A 22,940-nucleotide genomic window follows, 5' to 3' on the forward strand; every position below is an offset into this window, starting at 1 on the left:
ACAAGCTACATTGGAAAGATAGAAATATACCAACTAAGACCAACCACTTTTTTTTTTTTTAAATTCCCACATAGATTGGACATATGAAAAAAAAAAAAAAACACTTTGTCACTCATCACCAAGGGAAAACTAAAGAACTTACTATAAACAATATAAAACAGACAGGTCATTGTGGATCTAGACTAGTCAAGTAAATTATATATATAAAAAAAATACATAAACAGTTGAGAGATCATTAAGCTCAATCAGCCAAGGTCATTAGAACTATAATTGGGATCATGTGCTGTGGACAGATAAGACCAAAAATAAACTTTTTTAAGCCAGGTACACCATGTGCACATAAAAATGGACTGCCTACAAGAAGAGTGCCCACGGTAAAATATGGATTTGGATCAGATGCCTTGGATTTGTATAGTTTTAGCCCAAAATCGGGTTGTCTCTGCCTGGAGGTTAAGACTTGGCCATAGATAATAACCACGAACATTGAAATCAACGCAGTCTCAGTCTCTTGATTTAAACCCTCTTAATCATATTCTGTCCACATTTACACACCTGAGTTTCCACGCTTTGTGCCTGGTGTTTCTGGATTAGGCTTCAGATCCACCAAGACCCTGGTCAGGATAAAGTGTTTAATGATGATGCACAGTATTCACATTTTCTTAAGCTCACTTCATGTGTATTTCATCATTTTTGCTTATTTTCCTTAAGGATAACAACATTTTTGGAGTATATCTGTGCACACGCCAATCTGCTTACATCAGCTGCACATACGTCTGCTTCAAGTACTGCCACGTTTGTGCTTATCTTCTAAACATCAAGGAAACCATCATCCTGAAACACTTTAAATATGTTTAGATCGAAATATACGTGATGTGTTTAGTGCTTCTCATGTTAATTGGCTGGATGCTGCTGTATTGTTGTTATTCCTGTGAGAAGTTAGTGGTTGTCTGCATTGGTAGTGCAGTAAGAGTGGTGTATATTAGAAGAAAAAAATGGCAACGAGCTCAAACTTACATAATGGTCAGGTTCTGCTGTTAGATCCTAAAAACAAAAGAGTAAGATTCTCACTCACCACTTTACAGTGACGCTCATCGTCATTAATGAGAAACCCAAAGTAGATATAATGGAGAGTTAAAGTTCCAGAAAGCAATAGCTAGTGACCTGTGATGGTACTCATGGTGGTATTATAATGAAAGTGGAAGTTTAGGAACATTATCTGTTTAAGCAGAGTGTACACATGAGGAGGTGAGATGAGGAGCTGGACAGACTTAAGGACTAAAGCGCTGCTGCATCACTTTCTTTAGGTAGAGATGAAGCAAGAGCTAAATCCCACTGACACCACTCTAAGAAGGCAGTGGGTAATGCAGGAAACTGTTAACCAACGAGAAAATAGACTGTCAGTGAAAGAAGTCCATTCAGAATTTAATTTACAGAACAAATCCTAGATGCAGTTGAAGATCACGTGTTCGTAATGAAGCTGCATAGCCTATGCGTGTCGTTTAGGGTGAATCTGCTAGATGTTTGGCTTGACAGAGGTTTGAGGTACACTGCACTTGCCATTAGAACCCTGTGGCACATGAGCACTCCCATTTTATTAGAATTATTTTTTTAATAATGTGTCCACCAATGATAGTAGTGGGAAGGCCGCTCGGTGCTGCTCTCCCACGCGCGTGCTGGAATGTTGAGGTGACTCGCGCCAAAGCGGAGCGGCACAACACGCGCGAGCCGGAGAAGCAGCTGCAGCACGAGCTCGAGCACGAGCACATTTCTGCTCGTTAAGAGATGAGCGACGACGAGCAAAGCAAGCAGCCGTTTCTGGACGGCTCCACACCTCTGTCCCCGGCTTTGGTGGGCAAAAAACAGCCTCGCATGCCGAAATGCTCCCGCTGCAGGAACCACGGCTTCGTCTCGCCTCTGAAGGGCCACAAGCGCTTCTGTAACTGGCGGGACTGTCAGTGCCAGAAATGCAAACTGATAGCGGAGCGCCAGCGCGTCATGGCGGCTCAGGTAGCTAAGTTAAGCTAGCTGTCGTTAACTCCTCTCAAGAACCAGACTCATTTATCCCGTTTAAGCAACACCTTGGCTCTTTTGTATTTATTTTCTTTTTAAATATAATTTCTTTCAAAAAAGAAAGTCAAACAAACAAACAACTCGTAGTACTTCCTTTCTTGCTTGTTTCTGTTTTGTTTGTTTAAATATTTACCATGCTAGCTTTAGTAAACACTGACGATAACGTTAACGTTAGCCAGACAATATATTTATCAATCAAAAGTCAAAAACTATCAAATTGTAACCTTTGTAAACCACGTTAACTTGTTAATGACTCAATTAGCTTGTTACACTAAAGTAACCCATTGTTTTTCAATAACAAAATGAATTGTTTACTTTAAGGATACAGTTCTTAGCTACAATGTTGAATAGTGTAGGATTTTAGCTGCCTGTTTTTTTTTTTTTTTTCTTTCACGCCATGTTGTCGAGCAGAGGAGAGTAGTGTGTGGTATAGCATAAAATACAGAATTAATAAAATAAAATAGATAAATAAATACAGGTAAATATAGTTAGCAGTTCACTTTTTATATATATATATAAAACTCTAAACAAAAACTCTCAACAATAGATCTTCATTAGAGCAAAAACAGTCATTAATCTATACTGGTAATGCTTTTCTTCAGGTGGCTCTGCGGCGTCAGCAGGCTCAGGAGGAGGAGATGGGCATCTGCACTCCAGTGAACCTCTCTGGTCCGGACATTGTGGTGAAGAATGAGCCCGGAAGTGATTATGGCTTTGCAGTGGGAGCGAGATCACCTTCCTCCACCAGCACTGGATCTGCTTCTTCTCCTGCTGCCTCTGGTGAGATTAATTACTTTTAATCCAGCCAGAAGGGAGGTGAGGGAGTCCAGCATGCAGTGTTAATATGCACTTATGGAATTGCTCATGTTGGCTTGAAACCTAGTTTACCCACTAAGACATATCTAATTAAAAGGCATGTCCAATTAAAGTGCTGTATGGCCAGATTCCAACACACTTCCATTCTCAAACACATGTACAACTCATCAGGTTAGGTAGGTGTGTCATACCAAAGAAATCAACAAACGTTTCCTGGATTTTGGTTCTCCAGTTTGCACTTCTGTTTTAAAAGAGGATATAAAGTATGGAAGGAAAATTAACAGATGCCATTAAATAAGAGCATAACTTTTTATATAGCTTATATAAATATAAAATGATTAGTCTTGGATTTTTTTTTTTGATCAATTGAGCAATTATGATTGATATGTCTAATTAATATCAGAGCTGAAAAGTCCCTTGAGATCAGAAAATCATTACAAATTAAAAACCTGTAGAATAACCACTCTGAATTAAATAGTTAAACTTGATTGAAATCAGCATAATGTATGCTAGTAGTACAGTAGTAGTAGTAACTGTTATTAACTAGTATTTCTCCCAGCTTCTTAGCTGTTAATAAATTGTACATTTAGATTTTGTGTGATTTAAATTAAAATTATAGCTGGAATGATACCATTTTTTCTTTTCTGTTACTGATATTAAAACCTTGAGTATCGGCTGATGCTGGTTCCAAAATAAGATTCTTTTTCAAATCCAATTCTGATTTTTGTCATTTGCTACAAGATCTGATACGTTTTCTCTTATAGGCGATCTTTTTTTTTTTTTTCTCTCCCCCCGCTGGTATTGGCCTCATACGGTATTGGGTTGGTGCAATGTCTAATGAAGATGCTATGAACCATGAATAAAACAGCAAATGTGTTACCACCAAAAGTAGTTATTTGCTTGTTTTCTTTCATAACAGAGATTTCTAAGAGAAAATCTGAATAATATAAAGAGCTATACTAATAAAAAATAATTGGTGAAAGAAAAAAAACTTTTTACATTTTAAAAATTTAAATTTTTCACCTAGCACTATGACCCACTTAACTTGTGACTTTTGAGAAAGTATGTGTTGGGGTGGTTCAAGTAGAACTGTGACCACGGACAGCTTGTACCCATCTATCCATTCTCCATTTTAGTGACCTATTCTTCTTAGAACACAATACAGCCAGTGAGGTACTCTCTTCCTTTTTCAGAAAACACAAGGAGGGGGTAATGAAGGAGCAACATTTCCTGTAACATTCCGTCACTGCACTATGTGCCTATCTCTAGCTCTGGTGATTGCGCCTTGGCATGTTGGGCAATCGTTTTGATGGCTCTCTGGCCAGAGATGTTGAGTCAAGAAGGGTGGGAGAGAGACAGGCTGTTCCTGCTAGTCTGATAGGACTGAGCTAGGAGGAAAATATCAGCCCGGTCAAGGCTGCCAAAATTTGATCTGCTGCTGTCACAGGGGCAAAGGAGAGCAAAGCGGCACTTACTGGTCATCTTCTGACATCAGGCGTAGACGGCACATTCCAAATCTGCACATGAGATAAAGAGGAAGGTGAAAAGATAAAGAAATTGGTTGCAAAGACAGTGTAATGACGCATTAGTGAGGAATAATGCAAGAACATTTGTACTAGCAGGATCACTGGTTTGTTTCACCAGCAGATGGGGCCATAAGCAACGACACTACCGATCTTCCACATTGCTTTTACAGTTCAGAAGACGAAGACAGCACACAATTTAACAAAAAGTTGAAAGCATCTACATTTTTAACTTGAATTTTTGAATTTGTAGTCCAAGCTGCCTGTAGATACCTGAAGCTTTTAGGCTGTGTAATTATTCATGGCCTTTATTCATTTAGTACATTCACTTCAAAGGGGTTTGAATGGCTCTGTAAGTGTAAGATGTGTTGTTTCAGGGAGCCGCTCTTCGTTGTCGCCGAGCCCCACGGCAGCCAGCAGGGGACACACTGAGGGCTCTGCTGACCTGGTGGTGGATGCCTCCTACTACAACTTTTATCAGCCTTCCCGCTATCCAGCGTACTACAGCAATCTCTACAATTATCAGCAGTACCAGGTGACAACACACATATGCAGTCATTTGTTTTACCATAATACAGTAGTAACAATAGTCACTTGTACACTTCTAAAAAATCGTACTAAACGATATCTTTGCTAGTATGCACAAGGGTATACCTTTTTTATCCATAATTTGTATCTTTCACCTGGAAATGTTTATATAGTGTAACTTTAAAAAGTAATTTACGGTTAGAAATTAGAAGTAAAGCTTTAAACACACACTGCGTACACCTTTTCTTTTTAGGTATTTTTAGGTAAATGATAAATAATAAAGGTACAAAAGTTTCCACACCAGCAACAAAGAAAGGTATGATTTAGTACCCTTTTTTTCTGAGAGCGTATTTTAAATATGCAGCGTTTATTTTGTTTAAATCAAGCCCTGGTGAGTTTACCCCCTCTGTGCAGTTCATTTGGACAGCAACACAGCAGTCGGTTGCAGGCCAAATCAACGTTAATTTATTTAATTACTTGGTTTCCATGGTGTTTTGATTTTGTGAAGCTTTATGCTTACTGGGTTGTGCAGTGTGAACCTGAATTGAACCATACCTGAATGATTCAGACTAGGCAAACTAATAGGTGTGAAAGCTGCAGCAACTTATTGCACAACTTGATGTTTGTACATTGTGAACGTAGTATAGTAAACATGGCTGCAGAGCCTGTCCCCATTCTACATAATACTGAACAGACTAGAACTATCATAATCATGTAAAGTGAAATAAGTTTGTAGGGGGATTCATGGGTATGAATATGTGGCAAGCTTGTTTACCATTAAACACAGTGGCTGCAAGTTTTATACACAGTGAGTGAATAGAATTGGTTTTGATTAAGCAGAGAGTAGGTCTCCCAAGAAGCAGTGTTGCAATGACTTTCTGTCTAGTTTTCAAATCCCACTTAAAAATCCACTCCAAACAGGAAGGATTGCTCCATATTAACTCAACACCCATGAAGAAGACCACCATGGTACACTCATTTCCCCACTCACCTAAGCTGTGTCCCATGTAGTCCAGCAGTATGTGGTAATGAGCTGATTAAGTGGGTTAGAGCGCTTGTTTATACGGGTTCCTGTCAGTGAACCCAGCTGCCTGTTCTAACTTGGCACGGTGGCACAGTGAGCTTTTACGCATAGTGCCTGTCCTCTCGTTCCGAGCCAGTGGCTGAGTACAGCAAGGAAGGTGTGCAGTCTTCATGCCACGCTGTCTCTCTTACAAACTGTTTACATTTCCCTGCTTCCCCCAGTCGGAACTGCAACTAACGCTGCCACTGGGAGTTCTCTAACCCTTATCCAAGCCATGCAATTACACTGAACAACACTGAATTTTCCCCCTTTAGTCACTTAGTTTGGCAAATGATTTTAATGCATGTCTTAAAATGCCTGAGCTGCATTTGATGGTGCTTATGTTTTCTGGTCAGTTAGAGATGCTGACCTCTAATCGTTTCCATGCAGCAGTGTTATAACAACTCTTTAATGTTATGTTATGTGCACATATACAAAAGCTATGAACAGGAAAAAAGATTAATTTTGCTTTACATCAGTAAATATTAATTGTATTCAAACAGCTTTATACTACACAGAGGTCTCTTGTAATATTGTAATATAGTTGTAATATACTGATGGATTTTTTTATTATATTGCTCATTATATTGGAAAATATTTCTGAATACAACACAAATGAACACATGAAGTGCATGCAGCTTAGTATAAACAAGGATTTTGGTGACTCTGGTTCTTACTTTTAATAGGCTCTGAGCTGTGATAGAGAGCAAAGATGAGTCTTTTCACAAGGACGAGGCTGGCGGAGTAATAATGGTATTATGTTTTATGTGAATAGGCTGTAAAGGTATGACATAGGATGCTCTGGACTAGATAGTGAGATGGATGTAGATTGGAGTAGGATGGTGAACCATGTATATAGTGTTAGAAGACAGTTTTTTTCATCATTGTTGTAAAAACAAATAAAGAGCAAGACCCAAGTACTAAGGTTACTGTGTTTTATTCAGTGATGTAATTACTGTGATCTGAAAGCTGAAGGTGTCTACTGTCTAATTAAGGCATGATTTCCATGATGTTGCATAATGGAAAGATTTCCATTTGTTCATATTGAATTGGACAATTTGAAATTGAGGGCATCCTCAAAGTCATGGCCCTTCAGCTTTGATATCCCATCAACTTGAGACACTTTTATTAACCTTTATCAATAAGCCAGGAAACCACTGACATACGACGCGGTCTCAACACTGTGACATGATTGTAGTATGGAGATCATCCTGTATATTTGCTCTGATTTATGTTACAAAGTATCTGCATTGTATCCAGTGTGATTTACTCATGTGTGAAATAAATTAAACCAGTATTTCTTCAGGGACAATGACTGGTATGTCCATGTGGGCTGTTGATGGAGCCATATTTCAGTACGTGTGTGCAATAGGGTGCCTGACAGCAACATCCTGCACCACGGTCACTGCTTTTGTCACACTTCTTTGTGCCATTTGAATTGCAAAGGTTAATGATATTGCCATAGTGTTTCAGTACGCATGAATACTTTAATGTTGATCTCATTATGCATAATGGTACTACCTGCTAGATTGCAAGGATTTATTTTCACAGCGTGTTGCATTGTAAACAAAGATGGAACAGATGTGAGCTGATGTTGCTTAGGTTAAACTGATGTTGCCTAGATGTAAAAGCTGAAAATATTAGCCTTAATTTTGCAAGGACTTATTTTATATGGTCATTTTTAGCATTCAGCTTTATCAGTCAACGGAAGATATTTCATTTTTGTTATTGTCTTGTAAGACAAAAGCTTGGAGTATGTTGTAGTCAGCCTAAACATTCATATTTAAGTTTTCAGAAATCCTCCAACTAAATCTTATTACAGTTTAAGCAGATCCATTTTTAATAGTTTGCATTTCCTTAAGAATGTAATCCGTTACCATGGTCTACAGTCCCTAAGTGAGGTTGATACAAATCGATTTAGCGTTGCTGTAGGGGAAAAGTTAATGGGTGAAGAAAATGCTCCCCAGCTTGTCTTTATCTGAGCACGTCCATCTCCTGCCCTCTCCCACCTCAAGCAAGCAGGGCTGCGCTGCACTGCAGGTGGAGAATGAAAATATGAGGGTGGCGTAGAGGATCCAGATAGCTGATGGTGCCAGATAAGAGCCCTCTGAGGGAGGTAAGGGAGATGAGCCAGCCCCTATTAATGGGGGCAGCACTGGAGCTTTCACACCAAAAGTAGCATTGCACCCACACCTTACTACTCTAACTTTCTTCCTGTTGAAAGGGAAAGTCAGACTTGAACATATATACGCTAAATGAATTCCCACGTGAATATGATCCAGAGTTATATGAATTGTAATTTTTTAAGTTCAAGAAATTTGTCTTGAGCTTAAACTGAACATACCAGTTTTGTACATGATCATGAGAGGTGGCAAATGAAATACTAATACTAATGAATGAGGGCAAAATGAGGGCAATGGATTAACGTGAGCATAGAAATTGAACTGTGCCTTAGGCAGACCACAGTACCTCTTAATTCCTGTTGTGACACATTTCAGATGCTTAGCCATGTGTATTCCTGTTTTTCAATGCATGTTTCAGTGGAGCATGTCCAGAAAAATACAGTTCATTTTTTGTTGTATTTGTCATAGGCAATATGAGAAGCCTAGCATAGCTTAAATAACAGTTTATAAAGCTGTCTAGAATTGATAGGGTGAACAATAAATGGTGACATATTACTAGCTGACAGAAATCAAATTCCATAAAGCTGAAATTGAAAAACCCCTCAAGCCATTGTGCTGCTGACTAGACAGCTCATTTTAAAGTTCTCAAAAGATGGTAGAAGAGATGTGTTGCAGTTTATTTTTACGGAATAACCTATCTGGTCTGAGAAGCCAGGTGAGACTCGTAAGGGCTGTAGACTATATCTTACTTTTTTCATTTCATGATGAGACATGCACAACTTTGTTTTAAATAGCAGGCTTGTTTTCAGAATTTGTGATTTGTAATACAATGTTTCTGTATGTACTATGATCAAGAAGGCATATATAGAGATTTTCTGGAATTGACATTATTTTTCACATAAATTTGATTTGATACCTGATGTGATCCATGTTATAGAATTATTGGCACCCTTGGTTAAAAAAAGGTTATGAAAAAATGTTTATTGTTAACTAGCTTAATCTCACACTGAAAATATCAGAGGATTATAACCATTAAGTGAAGTAAAGATATTCTAAGCAAATTAAAAAATATATTCAACAAAACCACATGCATCACAATTACTGGCACCCCATCCTGTTAGCACTGTATGCCTTCCTTTGCCATCACAACAGCACTGAGCCTTCTTGTATAATGATCGATGAGATTTGAGAATACAGAGCAAAGTTCTCTGTGATCATTTAACCATTTTTATGTGGATTTGGATGTATGATTTGGATCATTGTCCTGCTGAAACGTCTTGGCAGACAAAGCCAGATTTTCATTTAAAATATCCTGGTACTTGATGCCATTCATCCTGACCAAGGTTCCCAGGGCCTTTGGAGGAAAACCTGTCCCTCATCATCACAGGCCCTCCGCCATAATTAACAGGCAGGAATAGGTTCTTTTTTATATAACCATTCTTCTTTTTATGCCAAACTCACCACCAGTCTTTGTTGCCAGGAATGTCTTATCTGACCATAGAACCCAGTTCTAGTCAGAAATGTGTCACCTCAAATTATATATATATATATATATATATATATATATAAATAAAAGATCAATTCAAAAGAAAGATAAATCAATTGCATTTTTGCTTAAAAGAATTCCTAGGGGTGCCAGTCACTGATGTGGTTTTGTTAAAATAGATTTTAGAATAATATCTATTTTAGAATACTTAAATTATAGGTTAGGCTTCTCATTTTTCCATAGCCTTTTATACTCTGCTTTACTGTGGGAGTAAATAATTCTGGAGATGACTGTATTCTTATTTCATATTTCCAGTTACATTAATCTTACCCCTGTGTGGGTGTTTGTGTGTCTGTGTCTGTACGTGAATCATTTCACTTTGAAGCAGATGCCCAGTGGAGATAGCCGCCTGTCCAGCCACAACATGTCCCAGCAGTACCGTATGCACTCCTACTACTCTGCAGCCTCCTACCTAAGTCAGGGCCTGGGCACAGCTGCCTGCATGCCCCCTATTTTCACCCTGGAGGACAACAACATCTGCCCCGAGCCCAAAACTGCAGGTCAGTGTCTTCATCATTCTCCCATCCCCCTCCTCCTTTCTCTCTCACATACACTCACATATGCCCATTCCACTCACAGGCCCATAAAGTTTTATCCAGAGTTTATCAACAGCGTGTGCAAAGTACATCTGAGGGAGGTTCACTCTGCAAGTCAAGAGCGCCATAAAATTCACACAAATAAATAAATTCAAAAGTAAAACTTTTATTATGGCCATTTGTTCTTAGGCTTTGGGATTTAAAGTGACATGAGCTGCATGTACAAGTGCAGAAGTCACACTGTTTAATACTCTAGTTTCTTCATGTTGCAGATATCAGGAATTCACACAAATGTCTGGCTGATGGCTAGTTCTGAACTACCCAGAGCAGATCAATTTATAAATGAACGCTTCAGAAGTGATGTTGACAGAACTCTTGCATGCTTTGTGTTTTAATAGACCCAATGTTCCCCCATCTCCTGAAAGCCTTTACCTGTTCTGGTTCTTGATGAATTTTACAAGCTGCTTACCCATGAGGGTGCCTGTCCCCCTGCACTCTCACTCCAGGGTGTCCTACGCTCCACTACAGCACAAAAGCGCTCCAGTCTGGGTGGTCTCAAAACACTGATACTAACTACCCAGTTACTGGAGTGATAGCAGGCTGATGGCTTTTGCCTGTGACTAGCATTAAACACATAATATGAGACCTGCTTGCACCAGTTTGATGTATAAAATACCCCAGTGCTGAAACAAAGTGATGTATAAATGATTAAATGCTTTTGGATTACTGTTTCAGACTATATAGATTAGTGTTTAGTTGAAATTTGTTCATTCCAGATTTTCTGTTTATGTATGTATGAGCTCATTTACGCATGCAGTTCAATTAAATTTTATTTGTATAGTGCTTTTAACAATTGACATTGTCACAAAGCAGCTTTACAGAAATAAATAGATTCAAATGAAATTAAACCAAACTAAATTGTAAATATGTGAATTTATCCCTAATGAGCAAGCCAGAGGCAATGGTGGCAAGGAAAAACCTTGAGAGGAACCAGACTCAAAAAGGCACCCATCCTCATCTGGGTGCTAACAGATAGTTACGCATCCAGTGTGCAGATGGGTAAAGACACGGTATCTGGAAATTCTTTTGCCACAGAGCCTATGTGCGAAGCCATTTAGATAACCTATCTACTGTAATATTAGTAATGAATAAACTTTTGGTTGTTATGGTATATTTTGACAGGTCTGGCTATTGTTAAAAATTGCAGAGAATGTGACAATACAAATCAAGGCCTGAATACATAAATCTGTGACAAATGCTAGTTTACTAGTAGTTAACTACACAGCTAGCTTGGATTAGCTGAACGAAACTGCCACATTTTCAGTTTGCATATCATGCATTTTTTATAAGGAGTACAGGTGAAGAGACATTCCCTTGCCTTTTTAGTTGTTTCTTGGGCTTCTTGTGTTTCCTGTAAAAGCATCATATGAATGATTCATCATAGATTTTAAAATGATATGTTCAGGGATACTTGAAGTATAACCTTTTAGGAAATTCTGTTGACATGGACTGCGATGAAGACAAGAAGCTTGTCAAAATAATAAGCCATTTTGTGCTTTCCTTCTGCCATTCTACCCTGCTTAGATGGTCTTCTTAGGAAAGGCATGACCATGACCTTGCATGCATGGCCAGGCTGGCATGGCCAGAAAAAAGCTGTTATCTGCAAAGAGTTGCCTCCTATTCTAGTGTGGCATGCATAGATTTCACATGCTTTCTGTCATCATTATTAGTACAGCCAGTACAACTAGGCTTGATTAACTACTTAGATTAGATTCCTGAGCACAGTTCCCAGCATGACTGTACCCTGTATATGCTGTATATGCAGAAATAATGATTTTGTGTGTGTGTGTGTGTGTATATATATCCCCTTCAAAACTTTACTGATATTTACATTTAAATGTGTCCAACAACTTAGAACGTGGCACCTTTTGTTTGAACTCACCCATTTTTCAAGTGATCAAAGATATTGGAACATGTGACTGACAGGTGCATCTTGTTGCCCAGGTGTGCCCTGTTAAATTGATTGTTTAAACAGTTAGAAGCTCTGAATGTCTGTACTCTTGAATTGAGGCCTGGGCTTCGCTGTGAAGACTGCATTTGTTGTTAAAAAGGATAAACCAACATGAAGACCAAAGAGCTGCTTTTGGGAGAAAAGCAAGCCATTTTGAAGCTGAGAAAAGAGGGAAAATCGATCAGAGCCATTGCACAAGCATTGGGCATAGCCAGGACGTCAATTTGGAATGTCCTGAAAAAAATAGAAACCACTGGTGTACTAACATCCAGACATAAAACAGGTCGATCAAGAAAAAACAAGAGCAGTTTATGACAGAAACATTGTGAGAGCTGTGAAAAAAACCCAAAAACAACAGTCAGCAACAACCTCCACAGGGCAGGGGTGAAGGTATCACAATCCACCATTCAAAGAAGACTTCAAGAGCAGAAATAGAGGCCATACCACAAGATGAAACCACTCATCAGCAGTACGAGAAGGCCAGGTTGGAATTTTCTGGAACTGAGCCACTGATTTTCTGGAACCAAGATTAACCTCTACCAAAGTAATGGAGAAAGAAAGAATCTGCTCATGATCCAAAACATACAAGCTCATTATCAAACATGGTGGAGGTAGTGTCATGGCTTGGGCTTGCATGGCTGATTCTGAAACAGGCTAACTAATCTTTATTAGTGATGTAACTCATGATAGTAGCAGCAGAACGAATTCAGAAGTCTACAGAAACATCTGTCTACCAATTTAAAGAGAAATGCGTCCAATCTAATTGGAAGGAACTTCATCATGTGGCACGACAATGACCCAAAAAACACTTCCAACACAAAGGACTTCACTAGGGAAATAAAATTGGAAGGTTTTAGACTGGCCAAGTCAATCACCAGACCTTAACCCACTTTTGGATCAGAGGGGACTCTGTGTGTGTATATATATATATATATATATATATATATATATATATATATATATATATATATATATATATATATATATGTATGTATGTGTATATATACATATATATATATAAAGGTCTTTAATGTTGGTGTATATGGTGTAAATAAGTAACAATTTCTCTCCAGATTACATTTTGATATTGATGACAAAGTTTGATCCTTGGTCCTTGAGATGTAATGCTCTTGTAGACATATGTCTTTCTGCGAGAAGGCTTGTGAGTGCCCCATACACCTGCTGTGCCTCCTGTGCTCCCACCCTGCACGATGTGTATTTATTTCCCCCTTGCTCCATGAATGGGGTGGCGGTGGAGTGGGGGGAAGTAATCAGTTGGCCAAATATGAGGCCAAATAACCTTCAGGAGTGCCATGCTGTCCTTTCTGAGTGGCCCTCTCTGCCGGTGTCTCGGGAAAATTGCCTCTGGGGTTAGTGAGCGGGAACAGTTAAGATTTACAAACAATGATGAAGCTTGTCATGCGTCTTTCTCCATCCGTCACGAGCGGCGGCCCTGCCGGGGCGTCCAAGTGTTCTTCATAAAAGCCAGCTCGCTGTGAAATACGCCCCTGTGCGCACTTTACTGCCGCGAGCTCGTCAGCAGCGCTTTGCTGTAAATCGTCCACGCCGCTAGTGACACCACACTCCATCACCCGCCTGGGGTTGGCTTACATCCACCCCACATCTCTCTCCCAACCCATCCTCCTGCCCCGTCATGCTCCAAGATGATGTGCTCGCCGTGAGTTATGTTGGAATTTTAGTGTTATACGAGACAGGTTTAACCATTTTCTTTCTCTCTTGTTCTTTTTTTCTGTTGTTGAATATTTCTGAAAGTTTCATGTAAGAAGAGAAATAATGTAGTAAGCAAATTCAGTAAGTAAATCCTTTTTAAGTAAAGTTTTAGCCATCATTGATTTGGGTCTTAGTAGTTTAGTCATGTTTACACATTGACTGAATTTCAATCTCAAGTGTTTTATTTTCTAGTAATAAAATGGAAAGCTTATCAAAGCTATGGATATTTATTGATCTGACTGTTCCCTATGCTGTCTCTCTAAGCCACAAAAAGTTAATGGATGAATCCCATTATTATTCACACCATATTATTATTTACACTGTGTTAAAGTAAGACTCCTGTCTATTCAAGGAATTTGCTAAGTGTATTCATACCGGTTGCTTGAAATCAAATGTTGAATAAAAGCAATTTTCTTTAATCATTTGAAATCTTAAAGTAAGCTTATAATTTTTCCAAAAGCTCTGCTTTACCAAAGGAATACAGTGAGCAGTGAAATTGACTACAAATTAACAGAAATTAGCAATGTAATTCTGTCAGTTTATCCAGTTGTTGTGGGTGAAATGTAGGAATGAACTGTTCTTCATAGATTGTGCAGGACTAATATTTAAATCAGGTTAAAATGACCTCACTGTTACAAGGTGTATTTCACAATATTTTCTATTATTTACTAAAAACTGTCATGCAGCACTTTGCCAATTAGTTGTCTCTGTCATTTTCCTATGACGAAAAGTAGCCCTGTGTTTGGCATTACACACACACAGACAGGATGAGTTGTGAAAACTTTTCCTTAACTGAGATCAGAATTTTTGATTTACTCTCTTATTTCTTATCAGAAAACATTTCTTTTAAAAATGTAATTAGGAACAACACATTGTTTAACTGGTTATTATAATTAATAACTTGAATGCAAGTTTCAGTGTGGTCTCAACTCAGTTTACATGGGAACCTTCAAAAACACAGGTTATGACACAAAAAAAGTACATGCAGATCAAGTACAAACAAACTACATTTCTGGAAAAACACAGTTTCACAGAAATAATCAAAGGCCCTATTCACTCTTTCAAACTATGGGATCAACAATGAAAACTTTCTTTAAATGCAGTGAAGTGGTAGTAATTGAACAGGAAGAGGTGTAACGTCTCATGTAACAGAGAAGCCATACAGCTTTTATCAACATCGCTAATCCATTCTCTTGACATCCCACCTAGCAGAGCAGTTAAATCTACTATAATGCTAACTCAGAAGGTGAAATTTTCTCCTTTAAAGTAACAATCTGTTATGTATATTTGGCAAGGTTTAAGATTCATGGCATTTTCTTTTGCTCTGACACACATCAGATTGTTCAGGGCACCGAAATTTCAGTCCTGTATTAATGTTATTACTGAAACATTGTATTTTAGTTTATAATTAGCTTTTGTTTTTTGCCTGATCAGTTGTGCTAGGATAATGGTCATTTCAGTTGGCGGCTCTCTGTCATTTTTCATGTTATATTAGCACCAAGCACACAATAGTGCACTTGTTGCACTGGATTGATGTCTGTACTATTAATATGGGTCCAGTTATATCTGTAGGACGTATTCTTTATATTATTTACATCCCTTATTTTCCAGAGTTTTCATAATTTTGGTGTCTACAGATACGTGAACATTTATATGGGAAGTGCTTGGCTTGCTGAGTTATCGTATCTCATAGCTGTGATGCATATGCTGTGCTTTGGTTTCCAAGCATGAAAATTACTGACGCACATAATTTTACTTGCCAACATATTACAAGCCTGGATCAAACATATTATGCACTATATGGCCAAAAGTTTGTGGACGCCTGACCATCACACCCATATGTGATTTTTGAACACCCCATTCTACAACTAATCCCCCTTTGCTGTTCTAATAACCTCCACTCATCTGGGAAGGATTAACACAAGATTTTTTTTAGTGTGGCTGTGGGGATTTGTGCTCATTCAGCCACAAGAGCATTAGTGAGGTCGGGCAAGGAAGCCTGGTGCACAGTCAACGTTCCAGTTCATCCCAAAGGTGTTCAGTGGGGTTGGGATCAGGGCTCTGTGCAGGTGACTCGAGTTCTTCCACTCCATCCTTGGTTCTTCCACTCCTCCTTCATGGGCCTCGCTTTGTCCACAGGGGCATAGTCATGTTGGAATATGTCTGGGCCCCTTACTTCCAGTGAAGGGAAATTGTAATGCTACAGCATAGAAAGACATTATAGACAATTGTGTGCTTCCAACTTTGTGCCAGCTGTTTGGGGAAGGCCCACATATGGGTGTAATGGTGAGGTGTCCACATACTTTTGGCGATACAGTGTATCTCAAAGCTGTGATGGATATGTTATTTTGTGATTTCTGCTTGCCATGACAACTGTTCTTTGGTTTCCAAGCATGAAAATTATTAAAGCACATGATTTTACTTGCCAACATATTACAAGTCTGGATCAAATATGATATATTCATTGATCAAAATAATAAAGATGCTTCTTTATGTTGAGGTCTCTTTTGACTTGCATGAGGAGATAATTTTTTATAGCTAAATTCAGCATTTTAGAGATACAGAATAAACACACCAAATGGCACACTTTTGCTATTCCGTTTTAAAAGGACTCAGTGGCCTGGAGGTGAAATCCATGACTGAAGTCTAACTACAGTCTGCTGTCTAAAAGCTTAAGGCACACTTAGTGACTCCTCCATTTCATGCTGTCTTGCCCTCTCTCCTGCTGATGCTAAATGCTTTGTCTTTTCTCTCTCTATAGATTGGTTAAATACCAGTGTAATTGCCTGCTCTGGGCTCAAGCACTGTTGTAATGTGTTGTAGAACATCTCCATTAAGACTTGCCTGAGGCACTGGGGAGATTAAATGCGTAAGAAGCATTGCTTTATGTTCTTCTCCAGCCATTTCCACTGTCCAGTGCTCCGAATGGTTGAACCACTGGGACATATACATATATTGAAAAGAACAAGCTATAGTGGAGAATGACCAGCATTAGTAGATATCTAAAGATATGGATATGGAAATAGATATCTAAAAATATTTAAAAACTGCATCCGGATGTGTTTATTATATTCTTAATATTTATAGTGAAGCCCGCCATTGAACATTGATAGAGCCCTGTGATGTCAAAATGCAAACAATGAGTGAGGAATAAGAGCTGAGGAAGTTATAAGCTCCTAAAGGCAGTTTTGTGTTTAATTTAAAAAACATTGCAGTGTTTTCAGTTTCAAATGTTAGTGTGGCTATGAAACGCCTGTTTTGTATGGTTCTGATCAATTCTCTGTCTGACTTTCTGACATTAAGAGCCCCATCTGACTGCAATGACACACTTATTTCACCCTTGGGACTGTACTATGTGCTCCACCCCATGACGCTGTTCTTATTTTAAAATCTCTTATTCCACATTCACAATTATTTTTGCCCATTTTTACAGAATGACAAGAAATCCCTCAAAGCATTGATTGCACGTCTCAGGTCATTATAGTATATCCATAATGTTTCGACAGATCAGAGCGTGTGTCCAGACATGGACAGGTCATTTTGTGGGAGCTGGCTGAGTGCCAGTGATTTAGCATGGAGGAGGGCCTGTCAATTCTCTCAATGACACTCTCCGTCTGGGGACAGATTGGTTAACAATGCGGGACTGGAGGTGCTTATGTGTTTAATTAGCCTCTGACCCTCACTTGATGCCTTCTGTCAGACACTGCTGGCCACTCATGCCATTCTCTAATAGTCCAATAATGGTCATTGAAGGTGTCGGTTCTAATGATAGTCACGAAAAGCTGGTGATGCAGTTCAACTGATATAGGACCTTTTTGCAGAATTCTATTTTGCCACGAGTACTTTGAATATCAGAGACTTTTTATGATATGATTCCAATTTACATGAGAACAAATGTATTAGTAGTTTCTTGGTTTTGTTCTCAAGGTTCTTTTTCTAGTGTGATTGATCCTTATGCAGAAAAAGCCAGTCTTAGGCTGTGGGAGAATGTCTGTGAAGCAGCCATTGGCTGGTTTGAGGAGTCAGTGTTTGTTTAAGGTTTAAGTCTCCACTGAATTTTCTGCTCCATAAAGTCCTGCCACAGCTCTAATGATGGAGAGAGATGCGCATGTCGCTCCATACGACAGAACTCCATCTCTAGCTGCCCTCATATCTTCCTTGCCGCCTTAGAGGGAAGCGTCACACAGTGCATAACTAAGACTTAATTATTGTTTGAAACAGCAGTTTGTCAGCCTAACCATATCATGTGTTTTAAAATTAGTTTGAAATATGTGCATTTTATTTATTTATCTGTTTATTTTGATTTGATTGTCTGTTTATTTACAACTCTGAAGCATACAGACCCTATAGGTAAGTGCATGGCAGAGTGTGTGTATCTGTGTTTATCTAAGTGGAGGGATTAGGCACCCTCATGGCCCTGTGCAGGTAGTATATGAGCTCTGGCAGAAAAGCCTTATCCACAATAGATCAGGCCTAAATTACCATCTTCTCTCACATCTGGGCTTTTGTTCACTTTTTGTTCAGACTGCCAGAAATGATTGAGCTCCTTTCACCTTCTCCCCTCCCCTTTTCATGGGCTTCAAAAAAAAAAAAGACTTCCTTTTGTTAAACCACACAAAGACAGGGTTAATAGTTTGGAAATATAAGATATTCAGTTGAACAGAGGTGAATAGGGCAAAAGTTCAGGGAAGAGAATAAGTTCTTTCTGAACAACACAGAGAAGGGTAAATCTTCTCTTGTTTCAGTACTGTTCTATGCTTGACAGACGTGTACAAGTTTTTAAACTATCAAACAAACTTGAGTTCATGCCAAGTCCGGGTTTTTTTTTTTTTTTTTTTTTTTTTTTTTTTTTTTTTTAAATAAAACATATACTGTTTGTAATCCTGTATAGCCTGTAATGCCTCTGGAAATTATTTACTTTTCTTATGGTTACTGTATTTCACTCCTAACTTAGAAGTCCCTCCCTTTTTATTTGACTTTTTGAACATTGTTTTGAGGTGCTAGATCGTTTAAGAACACTTAAGTATTTTAAAACATTTGCTAGGCTCCACATTGATCTGTATTAAATGGTAATTAGGTGATAATCAAATGCAACAAAGCTGTGACACAGAACATGTTTGCCTGCCACGCAAGCCCCAGTTTGCAATTTACCTTCTATACAAATGACCTACCAGTCACCCACAAGTGCTTTGGCTTTTAATTACACCATAGTTTTTTTCCCCCCGATGAACTCCTTCAGAATTAACACAGCCACAGCTAATTCCAAATCCCTTATCTCTCACACCATGTTATTGCTGTTCAAAGAGCATCTGTGCAGTTTAGCTACACAAACATTAGTATTAACGATTGGTTGGTTTGGGATGGGTGACAAACTGCAGACAGCGTGCCGAGTCCTGAAGCCTGAACCAATCAGAAGGTTAATGAGGAGAAAAATTACTCCTTTTTTTTCACCAGTGCTCCTTAATTACCTCCAAGCCAGAGCAGAGCGCTGGGTACAAGGAGGAGGAGAAAGGGAAGAGTGGCATGGAGATGAACTCTATATTGTCTTTTGTGAGTTACAAAGGTCAGGAAAGCAGCTGAATTAGATTTATATGATCCCCCTTGTATTGTAACTTTGATGGACCTCACAGACACTGTAGTATCAGTTTTATATGCGCAGTTAGTTAAACACTGAACTGACCTGGCTCGGTGCACAAGCCATGATCCATGAGTTTATAGTAATGTGGATTATTAAAATAGACTGTGCTATCAGTGTTTTAGATTGACATTAGCATCACAGATAATTTGTCATTACTTTGAGTACAACGAAACCGAATTGTGATGCATAACCCATGTGTGGGGGGGAAAAAAACTCTTGTAGAGAATATTATTCATTTTATTCTTATTAATTTAGTGACCAGTACAGTTTGCATTATTTTTCTACTTGTGTTTTCTTCAGAGAGCATTAAGGAAAGCTCAGTTTAGTTGATACATTGCTTATCCAGCATTGCTCGTTCTACACCTGTTTGTACTGTGCATGCTCAGCACTCATGCTGGCTCAATACGTCATCAAGTTCAATGGTTCTGCCCAAGGGGCTTGAACTCACCTCAGCCTGCATGATTCATGTCTGCGAGCACTTTGTCTACTTTGTTGTAATGTTGAGAGCTGTCACTATTATAATTGCAAAAAGCTAACAGATTGCGTGTACACTGACTTTCAAAGCTGGGGCAATAAAAATGCTTTCACTCACCCATTTCTCATATTAGTATGTACTTTGGAGGGCATTTTGACTTTTTGCAGATGTTGTTAAATTTACAGTGAGGGGCAATAAGTATTCAAACACTTTTTTTTTTTGTTATTTAATATACTTTCAGTGCATATATCCACTTCAAATTTATTCACAAAATGTGTATTTATAAACATAAACAAAGATATGTTTCAAAAACAAATTTGATAGGGGAAAAATATTCTGAGACCACAAGTACCAACATTAGTACTTTGTTGCAAAGCTGTTGTTGGCATTTACAGCTTTGAGAGAGCCAAGATAAGACAGAATTAACTTTTTTCAGCATTGTGGTTAAATTTTGGCCCATCTTGGCAAATCATCTTCAATTCCCTGAAAATATAAGGGTCGGACTCGGAATTTCAAAATTCTCCAAAAGCTTTCAGTGAAAGTGATTGCCCCAATACTGTTTGCAGAGAAGCAGCCCCATATCATGATGCTCCAACAGTTTATAGTATGAAGGAGTTATAGTAGTCTATGTTATATATACTATAATAGTAGTTCTGCTGCATTGTTCACATGTCTGAGCTTCTGTGCTTTGCAGCTTTCTCTGCTGATGGAGTTCCTGACACCAGCCTGGCCTGCATGCCCATCAACCCTATGGTGAGCGTTGAGAACAAGGCAGAATGTGAACCCAACTCCGACTCTGGAGCGTTTACTGTGGACTCCATCATAGAGGGAGCTGCCAAGTAAAAGTCTCTGAGAATATACCAAATGCACTTGACTTACCTCATGGCACTTAGGGGGCTAAGGCCATGTTGTTGTTTTTTTCAAGAGATCAGCATTATATGCTAAAATAAGTTGTGACATCAAGTTTAGATTTTTTGCTATTGAATATCATTATCATTTGTTTCAGTTTGATTTCTCATAATATCTACAGTTTTTAGTGATTGGCTTTTGGATTTTTAAAATTTGGTTTTAGGCCAAATTGTATAAGAACCTTTATATGCCTTTATATAAATATTCAGATTCATTTAGATGCCTTCATCTATTTCAAAATCACAAGACAGATAAGGAGTTTGAGCAAACAGAAGACCTTTTAAAAATGCATTTCTAACCAGACTTATTTTGATCAGTCTACAATCAAAAACGTGTTCATTGTTTTTTTTTTTCCTAAACGAGAGTTAATTCAGTGTTTGGACATGAAACTGCAATCTGCAGTACATGTCAGCTTTATGACTGTTATTACTTCTTTAATAAATACAAATGTTTCAGCAAATTATTATTATTATTTTTTTTTTTTTTTTACCATTAATGTACAGCAAATGAGGTTCCACCCATACTGTGATATTCAGTCTCGGATCATTTTAGCACCTTTCATCCAGACAACAGGGGATGCAGTTATGGGTTAGTATGCAGGAAGGAATACTAATGAATTATGCTTCAATCTCACTACAAACAGTGCGTTGTTTATTTATGGCCACCAGCAAAAGGGCATCATTTAACTTCGGATGATTTGCATCACTATCTACCTCCTTGAATTGTGAGAGGTTCTTTACCACACTTTAGTTTATAAGCTGAATGCTTCTGCCCTTTCTTTGCATATCACAGAGTTGTCACTGTTTGCCCTTGACCAATAATACCCCTGAATAATGCTTGATAACTTGCCTTAATTAACAAAAATACTCTACACAGCCCCAGAGTAGGACTCTATTTTATTTTAAATATATTTTGACATAATTAAAATAGTAAAATACTATGTACGCATATCTGTTGCACAGATAGATCTCTACCATTAAACTTACAGTCAAAGAAAAAATGTATTACCCAGCAAAATATTTTGTAATTTATCATTTTTATACTCCAAAAAATGAAATATCTTACAGTTAAATAAGGCAAGTTGAATTACACATGCAAGCCATTATTTGTATTTTTATTCTCTTAGTAATAAAGCAACAGGATTGAACATCCCTCTTTTCTTTCTACAGTTATGAACAGTGAAGGTGTTATTACTTAGACAGTTTGTTCCTGTTAAGATTTACTTTCTTAATTACTGCAACGCTGAGTTGTGAGCTGTACCACAAAATGGTTCTATTGCTTTAACCACTGCACTATGTTACTGTGACTGACTGTTATGGAGATTAATTTCAAATGCCATGTTGCAAAAGTGCCAGTTATTGTTATGTCTTAATAAAACAGCAAGAAAACTTATTTAAAGTACTCTGGTGTTTATGTAGCTGTGTGCCCTGGGAAAATAGAAACTGTTATTGATGACTGATTTTCACACTGCTTGTGAATACAGTGCACCACATAAAGCCAAAAATGAAAATTACTTGTATTTTCTTTGCCCAAGACACTGAAAACATTTATTCGATTCTGCCCCATCTGCTATAATCAATAACCTGACCGTCTTGTTTTTTTTTTTATCCTTTTTTTATTAAACACACTTAACTCTTAATTTCATCCCCCAGTGGTTTTAGTGAGAAGAATGTGTAGTTACCTATATGGCTCTGACATTATAAATCACTGCCGCAGAGCGGATCGGGCAGCAGTATCGATTGATCCTGATATATCACAGAAATTTACTGTCACTTCTGTTTTCAATTAAAGATACAATCAGTCAGATAATGACTTAATTGGATTTTACAGAAGATTGACTTTTATTGCTGTGTGCTTTATGAGTTTAGTTAAGGAAGGCCCCTTCATCACAGGAGCTTGTCAGAGGCGCCCGTGTCCTTCTGTTGCTACGAGCCCAGACCGTGGGCTGAATAGTGTCGCCCAGTTTGTTTT

At 38.3% G+C, this 22,940-nt stretch overlaps 1 protein-coding gene across 3 annotated transcripts; it reads left to right on the forward strand.

Annotated features, from left to right (window-relative positions):
* The first annotated feature begins 50 nt into the window (after positions 1-50).
* On the forward strand, positions 51-22,361 carry dmrt1 (doublesex and mab-3 related transcription factor 1). 3 transcript variants are annotated; one of them, XM_034299199.2, is made up of 5 exons: positions 51-2,007; positions 2,673-2,850; positions 4,787-4,944; positions 9,995-10,169; positions 10,604-11,060. In XM_034299199.2, exons 1-5 carry the CDS (start codon positions 1,783-1,785, stop codon positions 10,651-10,653), a joined length of 786 nt encoding a protein of 261 aa, XP_034155090.1. In that variant the 5' UTR covers positions 51-1,782; the 3' UTR covers positions 10,654-11,060. The 3 variants fall into 3 exon arrangements, with proteins under 3 accessions (XP_034155090.1, XP_026787233.1, XP_026787232.1); XM_026931432.3 differs by lacking the exon at positions 10,604-11,060 and adding an exon at positions 20,755-22,361 and having other exon boundaries at positions 1,387-2,007; positions 9,998-10,169; XM_026931431.3 differs by lacking the exon at positions 10,604-11,060 and adding an exon at positions 20,755-22,361 and having other exon boundaries at positions 1,393-2,007.
* Positions 22,362-22,940: the final 579 nt, after the last annotated feature.

Source organism: Pangasianodon hypophthalmus, chromosome 24 (assembly GCF_027358585.1).
Source record: "Pangasianodon hypophthalmus isolate fPanHyp1 chromosome 24, fPanHyp1.pri, whole genome shotgun sequence".
Taxonomy (NCBI): Eukaryota; Metazoa; Chordata; class Actinopteri; order Siluriformes; family Pangasiidae; genus Pangasianodon; species Pangasianodon hypophthalmus.

Bases quoted from the DNA above. Each gene is read 5' to 3' on its own strand.
- dmrt1 (XM_026931431.3), top strand. From the start codon at position 1,783: ATGAGCGACGACGAGCAAAGCAAGCAGCCGTTTCTGGACGGCTCCACA. The intron at 2,008-2,672 runs GTAGCTAAGTTA...GCTTTTCTTCAG, and splicing joins AGCGCGTCATGGCGGCTCAG to GTGGCTCTGCGGCGTCAGCA. The intron at 10,170-20,754 runs GTCAGTGTCTTC...TGTGCTTTGCAG, and splicing joins CCCCGAGCCCAAAACTGCAG to CTTTCTCTGCTGATGGAGTT.